Raw genomic sequence first — 17805 nt, forward strand, 5'->3', positions numbered from 1 at the left:
AACTCAACTCCTACCTCGGGCAGCTCACCTATCCCCCTATGCCCAGGGGAAAGGTATAAGCCGTTTGACAGCTGATGCAGGCTGTCAAAACGGCTTTTACGCGGAAACAGGCGGGAGCAGCAAACAGCTGCGTCCAGCGAAGTCGCCTGCCACCGGAAGCCCCCGATATCCCTCTTTATTGAACATGGAACATAAGAATCTTGAATTGAGAGATATCACTTATAAAGGCAGACTCTCTGTTTTTGGGTACCCATTCAGCAATATTCCAGAAAAGCAAGGACAGTATTCTAATGGGGAACTTCCTTGTTTGTTGACTGAAGGGGTAGCTGGTGGTGTGTTGAGGTGTATGACTGGCTGATATGGCCCATGTAGTCACACTTGGGTTGAAACGAAATCCAAAATCCCTTCGGTGTCTAGGAAGACATTCTTATACTGCTACATGGAGTCAAATAATTTTAGTGTTTATACTTAATGTGGTGGACATTTTGAGATTGTTGTTTCGTTTTGGCATGACTTGGTGCGGGGATCGATTCTACTCCTGGTGCTGGTGTCTTTTCTCTGTCGGAGGCTGCCACTGTTGTAATTTCATATGATACATGGAGCAAAGATTTGCCTTGGAGGTTAAAGGGTATGGCAGTTATTGGATGTGTTGTTGTCACAAAAGTCCATGTTATATTACTGGAGCAGGCCACTGCCTGGCTCAGATTGTAGTTCCCGTGTCTTTAAGTGGTCAAAGTAGCATTTGGTTTATTATTCTTGGAAATTTCTGCATGTTACAGTTCTTTGATGGGGCAGGATGGAGGGATTTGAATCTGCTCCAGGGGAACCTATATTGAGGGTATGGGATCTGGATTTCCCTGGTCAGAGGAATGGACTGCCATAGTCTGGCAGCTGTCTTGGGTAGTTGGTGAAATCAGGTCAATTGAAGCTCTGGCTGCTTTATGTGTGGCCACTAAAGTTTCTCTCAAGCTGTCCAGTCTTTGGACTGGCAGGGCACTGAAAGAGTTAATCAGATTTTTTTCCCAGAGGGTTGTCTGTGCAGTGTCTTGTTTTTCACAGTTATCTCTCTGGGAGCTGAGTTAATAAGGTGACTAAAATCTAAAATCGGACAGTCATGTTTATTCTTTTTAAAGTGGCAGTAGATATGGGCCAGACTGGCTTAGGAGTAGGCTGAGTTCTTCTGAGCAGAATGCTCAGAGTAGAAAGATTGAAAAGTTATAAAGAAAAGGCCTCATTTTGAACAATATTGTAGGAATTTTAGGCTACTTCAAGGTGAGTAGAATTCTGTCTCCGTCTCTGTTAGATGGAAGACACTCAGCTGCTTCTTGCAGTGTAGTAACTGGTTAGAGATAAGAAAATTGCTCTTTTTGTTTCTCATTGACCTTTGTAAGTTAAGATCACTTCCTGCAGTTTGATGTTTTTTTCACTAGCCATTTTTCTTTTCCTTTGAAGGTAATAATGGGCAGGAGAATCAAGGTTCCTGTGAACTGTTCCAAGTGATTAATGCTGGAGATGGAATGCAGAACTTTGCAATTCAGAAAAAAGGAGAAAGACTTGAAAGAAACCAGCTAAATAATTGGAATCAGGAAAGCACATCTTCCATTGATGCTTCAATGCAAGACTTTTTTGCCCAACAAGGGAATATAAAGAAATATATTAGAAATAGCGTGAAACTAATCAAAGCTAAATTACACGTCGATGAACACCCTCCAGTCCAAAAGAAACAAGATGATGTAAACAGACTCAATGGAAAAAATTACAATGGGTTTTTCACTCTTCCCCTTGGAGATAGGTCCCTTTTATCACAAAAAGGGATCCACATAGAAGAGAAGCCTTATGAATGTGTGGAATGTGGAAAAAGTTTCAGAACAAGCAATCAACTTACTTTCCATAAAATGATCCACACAGGACAGAAGCCATATAAATACATAAAATTTGGAAAGACTTTTGCTCACAAGAGTAAATTTACCATCCATAAAAGGATCTACACTGGGGGAAAGCAATATAAATATTTGGAGTATGGAAAGACCTTCGCTCAGAGGGGTGGTCTTATTTCCCATAAAAGGATCCACACAGGGGAGAAGCCATTTAAATGCATGGAGTGTGGAAAGATCTTTGCTCATAGCTGTCATCTTAATTACCAAAGCAAGATCCACACGGGGAAGAAGCCATATAAATGCATGGACTGTGGAAAGACCTTTGCTCACAGACGTATTCTTATTTCCCATAAAAGGATCCACTCGGGGGAGAATTCATACAATTGCAAGGTGTGTGGAAAGACCTTTACTCGTAGAAGTGAACTTACTAATCACAATAGGAGCCACACGGGGGAAAAGCTACATAGTTGCAAGGAAGGTGGAAAGTGGATCAGAAGAAAATCTTCGCTTATTCTCCATGAAATGATCCACACCAGGCCAAAGGCATTTATATGTCTGCAGTGCGGAAAGGCCTTTCGGACGAATTATCAACTTACCCTCCATAAAAGGATCCACACAGGAGAGAAGCCATACAAATGCTTGGAGTGTGGAAAGACCTTTGCTCAGAGCACTCATCTTAATTCCCATAAGAAGATCCACACAGGGGAGAAGCCTTATAAATGCATGGACTGTGGGAAGGCCTTTCCTACGAGGACTAAACTTACAATCCATAAAAAGATCCACACGGGGGAGAAACCACATAAATGCATGGAGTGTGGGAAGGCCTTTGCTGAGAGGAATTATCTTAATTCCCATAAAAGTATCCACACAGGGGAGAAACCACATAAATGCATGGAGTGTGGGAAGGCCTTTGCGTATAGAAGTGGACTTACTAAACATAATTGGATTCACACAGAGGAGTTGCGATATAAATGCATGGAGTGTGGAAAGAACTTTGCTTATAGAAGTGAACTTACTAAACATAATTGGATCCATACAGGGGAGAAGCCATATAAATGCTTGGAGTGTGGGAAGAGCTTCACTCGGAGGGGTTATCTTACTTCCCATAAAAGGATTCACACGGGAAATGGCATATAAATGTTTGAAATGTTGGAAGGGTTTCTACAAAACTCGATCACCTGTTACATAAAACAATCCACCCAGTGGAAAAGCCTTATAAAAGTTTGTGTGTGTAATGATTTAGTGAAGGGAAAAAAAATATTGGGCCAAACCCTCACAAGTATAGGTTCTCCTGCTTGAGTAGGAAGCTGGACTAGAAGATTTCCAACGTCCCTTCCAGCTCTATTCTAAGTGGCAGCCTGAAATGACTAGTAAAAAAACAAAAAAAACATGTTTTATTTATGAACCCCAGATTTTTGAAGTTACTGTCATTTGAATATGAGCAATGCTATTTGCACATGAATGAAAATCTTTTTCTTAACTTTTTTATTGCAGCTTCCATTTGGGGGTCAATGCCAACACAATGGAATTGTCTGATCTCACTATGAAATTTCATGGGAGTATGCCCTCTATTGGATTTTTGCAAGTGAGCTCGTTTCTCACAAATTGTTTCTTGATTCTGCTGTCAATTGGCAGATGTTTAACATGCTGCTTCACTAGCCAGAAGGAACTCCGTCTCTATTACTCAAGGCCACTTCCCATAAATTTACTTTCTTTTCCCTATTCTTATTCTAATTTTTTTCTCGTCCCTCTCCTCCCTTAATATACTCATAGTTTATCACAGGACCCTACGGTTTTCTATAATAACAAATGAATCTAACAGTAAAACCCAAATCCCCCCCTTTTTTTTAGTCATTAAGTTTTTGACACCTTGCTAACTACTGGTGGTACTCGAATATTCTCTTTTGTGTGTCTGTGTGTGTATAGAGAGAGACAGAGACAATGATAGACAAATGTGGGGAAAAGAGCTTATTGTTTTTACAGAAACTGTAGAAGACAGGCTAGCCTGTGAAACAAATACATTGTATATATTTTAACCTCATTAACCTAGCTTGAAGCTTGAGAATTCTATCTAGGAAGGTATCTGCTACGCTGAAAACCGGTCCTAACCAGAACTTACTGATATGATAATTTTAAAGACAACCCCTAGGAACTAACAGCCATAAAAGAAAGTTCATAAATAAGGAGGGAGCGATAAAATTAGAGTAGTGGGGGATGTAATTGGGGCAGAGATAATGTATTCACTTTAGAAGCTTTTGATAGGTTGTGACGAAATAGAATAGAATAGAGAATAGAGCTGGAAGGGACCTTGGAGATCTTCTAGACCAGCCCCTTGCTAGTAGGACAACCTATACCGTCTCAGACAGTTGAATGTCCAGTCTCCTCTTAAAAATCTCCAGTGATGGAGCACCCACGATTTCTGGGGGTAAGCTGTTCCACTGGTTGATTGTCCTCACTGTCAGAAAGTTTCTCCTTAATTCCAGGTTGTTTCTCTCTTTAATCAGTTTCCAACCGTTGTTTCTCGTCCTTCCCTCTGGTGCTTTGGTGAACAATCTGCCCCCCTCTGCCTTGTGGCAGCCCCTCAGATACTGGAACACTGCTATCATGTCTCCCCTATTTCTTCTTTTCCTTAGACTAGCCAGACCCAAATCCCGTAGCCGTTCTTCGTATGTTTTAGTCTCCAGGCTTTGATCATCTTTGATTACAGTATGATTGCTAAGCCAATGAAGAAAAGGTGGGAGGTAAATTTGTAATGGCAATGGAGAATATAAAGAATGAATAGTGTAGATTTGGGGTGTATCCACTGTGTGCTTGCATGCACAAGGAGCACCCCCTTTGCAAAGGAGTACAAATAAATTACCATGGTTTTCTCTTGGAAGTTTTGGCTTGTGATTTTTATTTCAACTAGATAACACACACATGTTTATGTGCAAGCAGCTTTGTAGGTGCTTTAAAAGCAAATGTTTCATCTTTAGGTACAGGTGATTGCTTACATCAGTGGTTCTCAACCTGTGAGTCGGGACCCCATTTGGGGTCGATCGACCATTTCACGGGGGTCGCCAAACAAGGCTGGCTGCCATTTTTTTTGTCCGCCATTTTTTCCCCCTTTTCCGGCGGGTGCCTTACCTCCCTTGGGCTGGGCCAGCTGGTGATCGGCCTGCTCCGTCTCTGCCGCTTGCCAGCTACGCCTCGGCCGGCGCAGGGGGCAGAACCACGCATGCGCGGCGCTCCTGGGCAGGGAAAGTCCTCGACTTACGACCGGTTGGGTAGTCCTCGACTTACGACCGGTTTAGTCCTCGACTTACGACTGGTTGGGGTTGCGGCATTAAAAAGGTTGAGAACCACTGGCTTACAGGAAAAGAGCACAGTAAGGGGAGGGGGGAAAGGAATTAAGGATGGAGCCTGGGTTGCTGTGTATGAGTCATCATCTTGGAATTGCCTGGTACCAAGACCTGATCTTTTTGTCCTTAAAAAGTATAAAAGGTGGAAGACATCTTTCCTTTGTTGTTGCCTTCATCTCTACCAGCCACAAAGAGAGATGGGGTCACCCAACTCTATTTTGATCAAAATAAAAGTTTGCTTCTTGAAGCCTCGGCTCAGGAGTTTCTTTGGCTCTTTTAAATTCCTGAGTAATGCTGGGACAATTGTGAGGCTAAGTGGGAAACTTTACATAACCTTTGCCAGTCTCTCCTTTGTAATGCTGCACAGGCTCAGCGCACAAGATGCAAAGCTGAATCCTGAGGCAGAAAAGTTTCCAGGAAATGGAGTTGTAAGATAAATCTTCCCTCAGAAGATGTGGGTGAAAGGAAGACTGGAATGGCTTCCCTCCAGCGGGAGAGAAGGGGGATTCTGGGAAAGGGAAAAGCAGAGAGACCTTTTGGGAGGCGGGGAGAATAAAGCGCCTCCAATCAGCCACCCATAACCTCCCCGGCTGCTCTTGGTGGGGGGGGAATCCCATTTATTCTTTACTTCCCTCAGGAGTCTTTCCCGCCCATTGTGGGGAATCCAGTGAATTTACGCAGAATCCCCCCAGAGGGCGCCCTCGGGTAGGAAAAGGAAACGCCAGGCGCTTCTCCTATTGGGCCACTGGAGGGCGAAGGTCACGGCTGGCTTTCCAGAGGAGGGTGCGAAGAGAGTGACGTCACAAGCGCTTGCCGCTCTAGGACCCCGCACTCGCTCACCTTAATCCTTTCGGCTCGGGAGGCGAAGGGGCTGCGAGAGCGTCTTGCGGAGGAGCCATTCACACGTGTCTTAGGTGGGGACAGGGGCTTTTCCCGTGCAAAGGGAGGCGGGGAAGGGAGAGACCCGTGCCCCGCTCAACTCTGGGTCCTATCCCGGGTCCCATGTTCCCCAGCTGTTCTCTCCATGCAGGGGGAAGCGGAGTTTCAGAGCAGCAGCAGAACCGGGGATCCCAGGAAGTCGGCGGCCCCTCCAGCTGCCTCCTTCCCGGCCCTCCCCGAGGAGACCTCGCCCCTGCGCTTGGCTGACCCGGTTGGGCTCCGAGCAAGTTGTGTGAGTGATGTACAGTGTCTAAATTCTAGGTCCAAACCAGCAATTAAGGAGAAACTTCCTGACACGGAGGACAATTAACCAGTGGAACAGAATAAGAATAAGAAAGTTGGAGGTCATCTAGTCCAATCCCCTGCTCAGGCAGAAAACCCCTTTATCATTTCAGACAAATGGCTGCCCAGTCTCTTCTTAAAGACTTCCAGTGTTGGAGCATTCACTGCTTCTGGAGGCCGGTTGTTCCACTGGTTAATTGTTCTAATGGTCAGGAAGTTTCTCCTTAGTTCTAGGTTGCTTCTCTCTTTGGTTAGTTTCCACCCGTTGCTTCTTGTCCTGCCTTCAGGTGCTTTGGAAAATAGCTTGACTCCCTTTTCTTTGTGGCAGCCCCTGAGATATTGGAACACTGCTATCATGTCCCCCCTCGTCCTTCTCTTCGTTAAACTAGACGTACCCAATTCCAGCAACCGTTTTTCATATGTTTTAGCCTCCAGTCCCCTAATCATCTTTGTTGCTCCTCTCTGTACTCTTTCTAGAGTCTCAGCATCTTTTTTACATCATGGTGACCAAAACTGGATGCAGTATTCCAAGTGTGGCCTTACCAAGGCATTGTAAAGTGATATTAACACTTCACGTGATCTTGATTCTATCCCTCTGTTAATGCAACCTAGCACTGTGTTGGCTTTTTTGGCAGCCGCAGCACACTGCTGACTCATATTTAAGTAATTGTCCACTAGGACTCCGAGATCCCTCTCACAGTTACTACTATTGAGCAAGGTACCACCTTTACCAGGGGTAGGCAACCTTGGCTCTTTTATGACACGTGGACTTCAACTTCCAGAATTGGCTCAGGAATTCTGGGAGTTGAAGTCCACGAGTCATAAAAGAGCCAAGGTTGCCTACCCCTGACCTATAGTATACCTGTACATTTGGTTTTTCTTGCCTAAATGTAGAACCTTACTTTTTTCACCATTGAATTTCATTTTGTTAGATAGCACCCAGTGTTCAAGTCTGTCCAGATCCTCCTGTATCTTAAGCCTTAAGAAGATTCGTACTACATGGAGGGGGCTTTGAGGTTGTGTTCAGAGTACAAAAATCCTCTTTATGTTGTGTGATGTCCAGAAATCGTGGGCGCTCCATCACTGGATGTTTTTAAGAAGAGACTGGACAGTCACTTGTCTGACATGGCATAGGTTCTACTGCTTGAGCAGGGGAGCTGGACTAGAAGACCTCCAAGGTCTTTTCCACCTCTATTCTATTCTAGTTTCTAATTCTTGGTATTTATTTATTTTTTTTCCATCTCAGATATACAAACTCGCAGCCATTTGTAGTCTTTGCAAGCCAAAATTTTCTCTTGGGCAAGAAGAGCTTGCAGTGATCAGCCCAGCAGCAGTGGAAATGGTCCTATGAATTAAAAGATTTTTGGAGATCCACAAAAGTCCTTGGACACATTTGGAGTTGCTCTATAGAACAGAGAAGGAATGGAGACATGACCTTTAGTAAATGAGGGAACTGGAAATGGCCCTTCAGCTGTTCAGCCTAGGAACTATGGGAGGCTCTGGGCAAGAACTGGGCAGAAGATCCTGGAGGAGGAAACCATCATCCGTTCAGAAGTTCAGTCCTGGAACTTCAAGACCATCCAATACCAGGAGGCTGATGGTCCCCGAGGACTTTGCAGCCGACTCTATACGTTTTGTAGGCAATGGCTTAGACCAGAAAAGCACACCAAAGCCCAGATGCTGGACCTGGTTCTTCTGGAACAGCTCCTGACCCTTCTGCCCCCAGAGATGGAGAGCTGGGTGAGGGAGTGTGGAGTAGAGACCAGCTCCCAGGCAGTGGCCCTGGCGGAAGGCTTCCTCCTGAGCCAGGCAAAGGAGCAGAAGGAGCATGTCGAGTTACAGGTGAGTGACCTTCTTCTCAGGAGTCTAGAAGGGCTTTGAAGAAAATAAAAACTTTGAATTCTTCGCCTTCCAGACTCCTCTGGCATTCATACTACATGGAAGTGTATTTTGGGGGCTTTGAGGTTGTGTTCAGAGTACAAAAATCCTCTTCATGTTGTGTGATGTCCATAAATTATTATTCTTCCTCCTATTTCAAGTCCTTCGCTGTGGAGATCAGAGATCCTGAAGGAAGGAGGAATCCATCAAATCTCTCTGAGGATCTGTTGTTCAAGAGGGTACCTCAGGAAGATTTAAGCCAGGACACCATGGAAGGTAATCGAAGGTCCGTCCATTCCCCAGAGAGATCCCAGCTATCTTACCTGGTCTATGTCTTCTCTTCTGTAGAATACATCCTTCTATTTTGTTACTGATTATGAATGTCTTCCTCACAGGGAAACATAGAATGGAGTTTTCTGGTCTTTCTGGTGGAGCTGAAACAGTGGTTGAACCTCCAAATGAAGTAAGTGGGGGACGTTTACTAGATTTGTATTCTCTCTTGTCTTCAGTAAGTCAAGCTGGTGGGTGTACAGAGTACTCTATTTTTCAATTGCCCCCACCCCCGCTATTGTTTGGGCTGTGTTATTTCGTATTTCGCAGCAATGTGGAAAGGAGAATAGCAGGCTCACGTTGCCCTCAGCAGGCTAGTTTTCTCTGAAGACTCTTGTTGGGACACAATGGTTTGTCATTTCTATCCAGAGATTCTGTTTAGGATTTTTTTTTAACACCACTAGTTAACTTATTCTGCTGGGTACTCTTCCTACTATTCGTTTACAAGAAGTAATTTTTGAAAAAAATTCTTCAAGAAATGAGAGTGAAAGAATACAGTAATCACATCACAGTGGTAGCAGACCCATGCTTTTTATTATCCTTTGACCTGGAATTGTACAAGGCGAATCAAAAATAACTAAAGGGTCACACTGTGACATTGTTTGTAACCAGTGATTAAAAAATAGGTTCATCAGATTAGAAGATAATGCAGACTATTAAAATCCAATAACAGTGGCCAGATGGAAAAGTCTCTACGTAAAAATGATTTTGAAGGAGCACATAATCAAGGCAGTACTGGCTTTGAAAGCAATTTCTGATCCTCTGATTTGTGCCAGGATTTGGACACCAAGTAATCCAGCTCTTGAAAGGCTGAGGAATGCCCTTTCTGGGGAATTTTCTCTGTTTTGTCTTCTCCTATCTCCCCTAAACCTTAAATTCACATCAAGCACAGCTGTTTAAATTAGCAGATACCTTTGCTTTGGGAATTTGTGAACAATGGAATAAACCACGCAAATGTGTCTTGGTCTTTTTTGTTTTTCCTTGTTCAGGACGGTCTTGTGTCCTTTGAGGAGGTGGCTGTGTATTTTTCTGAGGAGGAGTGGTCTCAGTTGGATCCTGACCAAAAAGCCCTTCATTGCAAAGTCATGCTGGAAAATCATAGGAATGTGGCCTCTCTGGGTAAGAGTTTGCTACTCTCTAATAGAGTGTTTGGGAAGACATTCTGTAGTTAGATGCCATCAGTTATGTTTTATTTAAAAAAAAGTCTCCATGCAGTGTCATCTCTTCAGACAGAGAAGGAAAACATTTGGCCTTCTCCTGCTCCAAGACAGAACGAGGTTAGGATACTTGCCCATGGACAAAAAGTTTGATCTGATAATAGCATGTTGAGAGAAAACAAATCAGAGTGATCAGAGTATTTCATAAGATAGTTTTAGTTCCATTTATTTTCAATGGAAACATGCTCCTGGCATGCTCCTGCATAGAGGGGACAATAGAGCATAACGTGTTCCAACGAATTTGCTGTGAGACTGAGATATCTGGCTGGTTGGAGAGGGTGTGCAGAGTGGGTCAAGAAGATGTTTTTCGGTGAGTCTGAGTAGTCAACTTGCAGCTCTAAATCAATAGCCCCCATCTAAGATCAGTTAGAACCTGTTTGTAGCACATTGAAGTGATGGTTGGCTATGAAGAGCCATAGAGTTGTAATTTGGTATGTATTGCTTGGCTTCTAGAGTACCGGAATTTGTCAGTCATCTTTAGAGGAGTCAAACCGAGTGGAAAGAAAAGGATTTTTAGCAGTGGAAGAAGATATAAGATATCAAGTTAGGCATTTTGGACATAGCAAGCCCGTATGTTTCACCACCGTTGTATTAAATGTTGCTTTTTCCATTGCAAACATAGTATTGAGAGTTAATAGAAGTACCCTGATTTTTTTTTTCTGTGTAGCTATGTGATTTTGGCAAGAGAAAAAGAATAGTAAAGAGAAGGCAGTTTGGATAGAAGAAAGCTAAAAATTGTTTTAGCTTTCACAGGTCTCTGCTGAAATTAACCCACTGTAATAAATGTTAGTGTCTAGGTTCTGATAGACGAGACGAAACAAACCAGAACTCCGAGGCTAGAGATTTCCTCAGAGAACATGTTTATTGGTTACATCATATCGGCACAGTCAAAAGTGAAACCAAGTCTGACATCCCTTTGAAGGAGAAACACTATTACAAAATTAAACGTCCCACCCTATTGCTACGCAATCAGCTACGTAGATCCCAATAGAATAGTTTGGCGGGCTTTATAATCAAATGCTCATGCCCCCCCCCGCACCTAACCGACGGAAATCACCTTGGTTCCCACGGGACAGTGAAATGTTTAGACTAGCAGAAATCCTCTGCACCCCCCTCCCATTCTTGTGGCAACCTAGAACAAGCAAGATGGTTGCAGCCAGGTTAATTGTAATGTTGACAGTCGGACTTCCCCCCCTTAGGAAGAAAGCAAGTCCTTTAAAGGAAACAAAATTACAGGTTAGGAATTCCTCCTGAGCTTTTGAGGTTGCTTGTTATAGAATTTTTTTATTAATCTGTCTGCCTTGACATCAGTATGAATGAAAGCCCCTGGGTAGACCCAATTGGTTTTACAAACTCCCTCCAGAATTTTGCAGTAAACTGAACCCTCCTATCCAATATAATCCTTTTTGGAGCTACATGGAGTTGATAGATGTGTTTTTAAAATAACCTGGCTAGCTTTTGGGCAGATGGGAGTCCTGAACAAGTGATGAAATGAGCTTGCTTTGTAAAAAGATCAGTGACGGTCCAGATCACTGTGCTTCCCCTGCTCTCGGTAATTCCACAATAAAATCCATGGCTATCTCCTCCCAGGATTGGGAAGGATCAGCCAGTAGTTGAAATAGACCAGGAGGTTTTCCAGGGCACTTTTTCATAGCTGCACAGGTAGCACAGCTTTTCACATAACTTTCAATGTCTTTTTTTCATGCCTGGCCACCAAAAAGGGCGCTGCACCAAATGCAAAGTTTTTAGAAAGCCAAAATGACCGGCTGGTTTTGTATCATGACTGCGTTAAGGGGCTTGAATTCTGAGGGATACCCGAAGGTATAGTTTTGAACCCTTCCAGGCTAGTCCATCTCAAAAAGTCAATAGCGGTCTATTGTCTCTGAACCAGGGGTCTGTTTTTAATTCCTCTTTTGAGTTTTTGAGTTAGTTGAATATAAGGCTCGTCAGATTTTCTCTGTGTTTGCCCTCTCATGGTTACTTGAGAGGCTGATTGTGGTTGAGGAATGATGGAATTAATAATTTCCTCCCGGCGGCTTTTATATTGGGGCATTCTAGACAAAGCATCTGCCAGGAAGTTGTTGTCGTGCAGGAAGACAAGCTAATTTGAGGGCTAATCCTCAATTTCCATCTGTCCTGTTTGCCATCGTTCGCTCCCTAGAGACTAAAATGGAGGATCTGAAACTTGAGCTGGCCACGAACAAGGAGTGTATATTGGAGGTGATGACCCTTTGAGAGCTGTATATAACAAAATTTCATTTTGATGTATGCCGATTGGTGTACATTCAAAGTGACAATAAAATAACAACAACAAGAACAATAATTGTCGATAAGAAAGACAAAAAAGTCTGGATAGTGGACGTGGCAGTGCCTGGAGACAGCAGAATAGACGAGAAAGAACTGGAGAAGATAACAAAATACAAAGACATAGAAATAGAAAGACTGTGGCAAAGGCAAGCAAGGGTAGTACCAATAGTCATAGGCGCCTTGGGTGCAATCCCAAAACAAGTGGAGCACCACTTGAACACCGTTGGCATTGACAAATTCGCCATTAGTCAATTGCAAAAGACGGCCTTACTAGGAACTGCTTCCATTGCTTCCATTACAGACGATATCTGTAATACCATCAAACATCCACATCTGCCTATCCCAGGTCCTTGGTAAGGACTCGATAGGTAGACAAAAATGCCAAATCCAGTCTGAACATCTGGCTGACTGTGCGATGATCAATAATTATTATCATTATTGTTGTTGTTGTTGTTGTTGTTGTTGTTGTTGTTATTATTATTATTATTATTATTATTATTATTATTATTATTATTATTATTATAGTTGACAGGCTATCTCCTATTACTTCCCTGGATATTTCCTTTGATTATTGCTTAAGTGTGAGCTGAGTCTGGATAAGAACTGAATACATATGGATAATTGTAGAGAAAGAGATATCTTCTAGATATTTCCCAGGCTTTTATGGCTTATGAATATAGAAATTATAATTTCTATAACATGTATTTGCAATATATTGGAATTTCACAAAAAATTAAGAAAATTCATATGGCTTCCTACAATTTGATGTTTTTCACTAACCCTTTTTCTTTTCCTTTGAAGGTACTAATGGGCAGCAGAATCAAGATTCCTGTGAATTGTTTCCAGTAATCATTGCTGGAGATGGAACGGAGAAATCTGCAATTCGAAAGAAAGTACAAAGACATGAAAGAAACCAGTTAAATAATTGGAATCAGGAAAGCTCATCTTCCATTGATGCTTCAATGCAAGGCTTTCTTGCCCAGCAAGGGAATATAAAGGAATATATTAGAAAAAAAATGAAACTAATCAAAGCTAAATTACATGTCGATGGACACTATCCCATCCAAAAGAAACAAGATGATGTAAACAGACACAATGGAAAAAATTACAATGGGTTTTTCACTCTTTCTCTTGGAAATAGGTCCCTTATACCTCAAAAAGGGATCCACACAGAAGAGAAGACTTTTGAATGTGTGGAATGTGGAAAATGCTTCAGAACAAGCAGTCATCTTACTTTCCATAAAATGATTCACACAGGACAAAAGCCATATAAATGCATGAAATGTGGAAACACCTTTGCTGACAAAAGTAAATTTGCGATCCATAAAAGAATTCATACAAGAGAGAAGCCCTATAAATGCACAGTGTGTGGAAAGATCTTTGCTCATAGAAGTCAACTTACTAAATATAACAGAAGCCACACAGGGGAAAAGCCACGTAGTTGCAAGCAGTGTGGAAACTGGCTCAAAACAACATGTTCTCCTATTCTCCATGAAAGGATCCACCCAAGGCAGAAGGCATTTAAATGTGTGCAATGTGGAAAGGTGTTTTGGACGAATTATCAACTTACCCTCCATAAAAGGATCCACACAGGAGAGAAGCCATATAAATGCTTGGAGTGTGGAAAGACCTTTGCTCAGAGCACTCATCTTAATTCCCATAAGAAGATCCATACAGGGGAGAAGCCTTATAAATGCATGGACTGTGGGAAGGCCTTTGCTATGAGGACTAAACTTACAATCCATAAAAAGATCCACACAGGGGAGAAACCACATAAATGCATGGACTGTGGGAAGGCCTTTGCTTATAGAAGTGGACTTACTAAACATAATTGGATCCACATAGGGGAGAAGGCATATAAATGCTCCGGGTGTGGAAAGACTTTTGCTCATAGCAGTAGTCTTATTTCTCATAACATGATCCACACAGGAGAAAAGCCATATAGTTGCAAGGAGTGTGGAAAGTGGCTCAAAACAAAATGTTCCCTTGTACACCATGAAATGATCCACACAAACCAGAAGGCGTTTATATGTATGCAATGTGGAAAGAGCTTTCGGAGAAATTGTAATCTTACAATCCATAAAAAGATCCACACAGGGGAGAAGCCATTTAAATGCAGGGAGTGTGGAAAGACTTTTACTCGTAGCGGCAATCTTATTTGTCATAAAAGGATCCACACAGGAGAAACACCATATAGTTGCAAGGAGTGTGGAAAGTGGTTCAAAACAAAATCTTCCCTTACACACCATGAAATGATCCACACAAGGCAAAAGACATTTAAATGTATGCAATGTGGAAAGACCTTTTGGACGAATTACCAACTTACCCGTCATAAAAAGATCCACACAAAGGAGAAGCCATATAAATGCTTGGAGTGTGGAAAGACCTTTGCTCAGAGCACTCATCTTAATACCCATAACAGGATCCACACAGGGGAGAAGCCATATAAATGCATGGAGTGTGGAAAGACCTTTGCTCATAGCAGTAGTCTTATTTCTCATAAAACGATCCACACAGAGGAAAAGCCCTATAGTTGCAAGGAATGTGGAAAGTGGCTCAAAACAAAATCTTCCCTTATACGCCATGAAATGATCCACACAAACCAGAAGGCGTTTATATGTGAACAATGTGGAAAGGGCTTTCGGAGGAATTATGATCTTACTATCCATAAAAGAATCCACACAGGGGAGAAGCCATATAAATGCACAGAATGTGGAAAGACCTTTGCTCAGATCGGTGGTCTTATTTCCCATAAAAGGATCCACACAGGAGAGAAGCCATATAAATGCACGGAGTGTGGAAAGACCTTTGCTCAGAGCAGTAGTCTTATTTCTCATAAAACGATCCACACAAGGGAAAAGCCCTATATTTGCAAGGAGTGTGGAAAGTGGTTCAAAACAAAATCTTCCCTTACACGCCATGAAATGATCCACAAGGCGTTTATATGTGTACAATGTGGAAAGGGCTTTCGGGGGAATTATGATCTTGCCATCCATAAAAGAATCCACATTTATATGGGATAAGCCATATAAATGCACAGAATGTGGAAAGACCTTTGCTCAGATCAGTGGTCTTATTTCCCATAAAAGGATCCACACGAGAGAAGCCCTATAAATGCATACAGTGTGGAATGAGCGTCAGTTTGTGTGATTGTCTTACTTGCCATAAAAGGATTCACAGAGATGCCATATAAAATTGTGGAATATGGAAAGGGTTTCTACAAAAATAGATCACTTACATAAAAAGACCTACACAGTAGAAAATCCTTATAAAAGCATCAAGTTTGGAAAGATCTTTACTCAGACCAGTCATCTTGCTTCCCATAGAAGGATCCACATGGGAGAGGGTGTAGAAATGTGTGAAGTGTGGGGAAAAGCTTCAATCATAATAGTTCCCTTACATATCATAAAAGAATCCATACAGAACAGAAATTATATAAATATGAGTAGCTTGGGAAGAGTTTCAGGAGGAGCAATGTCCTAATTTTTCAATAAACATATATTTGAGTGAGAATCATGGTTAAATCTATGCATTTTCTATTTGTGTGTAATGATCTAGGGAAGGTTAAAGAAAAATGGACCAAGCCCTCGTGGCAGCCTGAGAGATAAAGACTAACAAAAAAACAATTAGCATACGATGTTTTATTTATGAATCTCAGTTTTTTTAAAGTAGTGTCATTTGAAGGGATGGATGGATGGATGGAAAGAATGGAATCAGAATAGAGCTGGAAGGGACCTTGGAGGTCCAGCCCCCTGCTCCAGCAAGAAACCCTATAGAACAGACATGTCAAATACAAGGCCTAGGGCAGTGGTGGTGAACCTTTTAGAGACCGAGTGCCCAAACTGCAAACCAAAACCCACTTATGCATCGCAGGGTGCCGGGTAGGTGTGGCCCACTGGATGGGTATGGCTATGGCAGTCACGGCAGACGGGGGGCGTGGCCAGGGTAGGCGTGGCCACCTTGATGTTGCTCCTGGAGATGGATGCCTGTGGGAGCCGGGCCGGGTTGGGGGAGATCCAGGGGGTTCCTGACAGTTTGGGTGGTAGACAGGAGGCTCGTCCTGCAGGGTGAGGTGAGGTGAGGGAGGGGGCAGGGTGGGGATTAGGGTTAGGACGCTGCTGCTTTCCCCCCAGGACGGAGTGCCCTGCCGTGGTCCAGCAACAGCAGCAAAGCTTGTCCTTCCCACTCAAGCGGCCACCAGCGGCTCCTGGGCTCCATCTGAGTTGAAGAAAGCGGAGGCGCAACAGCTGGATTGCTGTCAATAAGGCGGGTGCACACGAGTGAGCAATGCATCCAGCTCTTATTGTTTGAGAGCAATCCTGCTGCTGTGCCTCTGCTTTCAACTTGGATGGAGCCGAGGTACCCAAGCTGCTGCACCGCCTGCCTCCCTCTCCCCCTGCCCCCTGTGCCTCAGGTCGGCGCAACCAGCAGCTTGCTCAGGTCCATTAGGCTGCTGCCGCCAAGGAGAAGAGTGGTGAAGTTTTGAGCCAGCCAGCTGGGGAGGCAAGGAGTAAGTCAGGGGATGGTGGCTGGCTGGCTGAAGAGGAGAAATAATGGCTGCTTGGGGTGGGGATTTGCCAAGCCTCAGGGCAGCAGCATTGGCAGCTCCCCCCACCCAGCCCATTTCCCCGGCTCCATTATCAGCAGCAGCTCCCTCAGCGACCGCCCCACGACCCTCAACGTCAAGTTTCCATTGCACAAGCTTCCTGGAACTAAGGAGAAGTGCAGTTACTGAGCCGCCAGGCGGGTCTGGTGCGGGCTGTTGCCTTCCGCTTTTCCTGCTGCGGCATTGGCTGCTGGTGTTGCCCTCCTGAGAGGAGGGTGCATTGATTGGTTGGTGGCCACGCCACAAATAGGGATTGATCATCCCCCAAACCCCACCACTGTCAAAGGAGCAGGAGGAATGGGGAGAAAAAAGGGAAATTGGCTGAGCCGGCTAGGCACCAAAGCCCCGCCGAAAAAAGTGGAGTCTCTTTGCAAGCCTGCTTAGCCTGCATCAGCCTTGCTCTCCACAGCACGCTGCAGCTGATCTGAAGCATGGAGAGCACGGCGCACAGACTCCACTGTTTTCAACGGCACTTCTGATCAGCTGCAGCAACCCTAACCCCATCATTGTCAAAGGAAAAAAGCAGAGTCTGTGTGCGCTCCTGCCTTGCCCGTATCAACCAGCTGCAGCACACCATGGAAAGCCTGATTGCAGCTGATCAGAAGTGAGGGAAACGCCGGTGGCAGCAAGCAATCCATGCAGGGGTTGGGGGGGGGAACGCTGGCGGCAGCAAGGCAATCCGTGTGTGGAGGGAAATACCAGCGGAAGCAAGCGATCCGTGCAGGGGGGTGGGTGGGAAACGCCAGCAGCAGCAAGGCAATCCGTATGGGGAGGGAAACGCTGGCGGCAGCAAGCGATCCGTGCAGGGGGTAGGAGGGAAAACGCCGGCAGCAAGCAATCCTTGCAAGGGATCTTGAGCTCTTGAGCTCAACACCTCTTTCTTTGCACCGCGAGCGAAAGCGCTAGCACACATGGAGAGGGGGAGGGGAGCAGCCCAGCCCTGCCTCCCTCGGCGATGGCGCGCGCGCCCACAGGGATGGCTCTGCGTGCCACCTGTGGCACGCGTGCCATAGGTTTGCCACCACTGT

At 44.1% G+C, this 17805-nt stretch overlaps 1 protein-coding gene across 1 annotated transcript in view; it reads left to right on the plus strand.

Annotated features, from left to right (window-relative positions):
- Positions 1-15194, plus strand: part of LOC107294199 (zinc finger protein 721-like) — a 19938-nt gene extending 4744 nt beyond the window's left edge. The window contains exons 5-11 of the mRNA XM_029285562.1: positions 1453-1929; positions 2014-3006; positions 8166-8281; positions 9637-9766; positions 12973-13009; positions 13313-14137; positions 14222-15194. Of these exons, the coding sequence (XP_029141395.1) occupies positions 1453-1929; positions 2014-3006; positions 8166-8281; positions 9637-9766; positions 12973-13009; positions 13313-14137; positions 14222-15194 (3551 nt within the window). The remainder of the gene's footprint in view (positions 1-1452; positions 1930-2013; positions 3007-8165; positions 8282-9636; positions 9767-12972; positions 13010-13312; positions 14138-14221) is intronic.
- The last annotated feature ends 2611 nt before the right edge of the window (positions 15195-17805 follow it).

The sequence above is a fragment of the Protobothrops mucrosquamatus genome, unplaced genomic scaffold (assembly GCF_001527695.2).
Source record: "Protobothrops mucrosquamatus isolate PMUCROS unplaced genomic scaffold, P.Mucros_1.0 scaffold1862, whole genome shotgun sequence".
NCBI lineage: Eukaryota > Metazoa > Chordata > Lepidosauria > Squamata > Viperidae > Protobothrops > Protobothrops mucrosquamatus.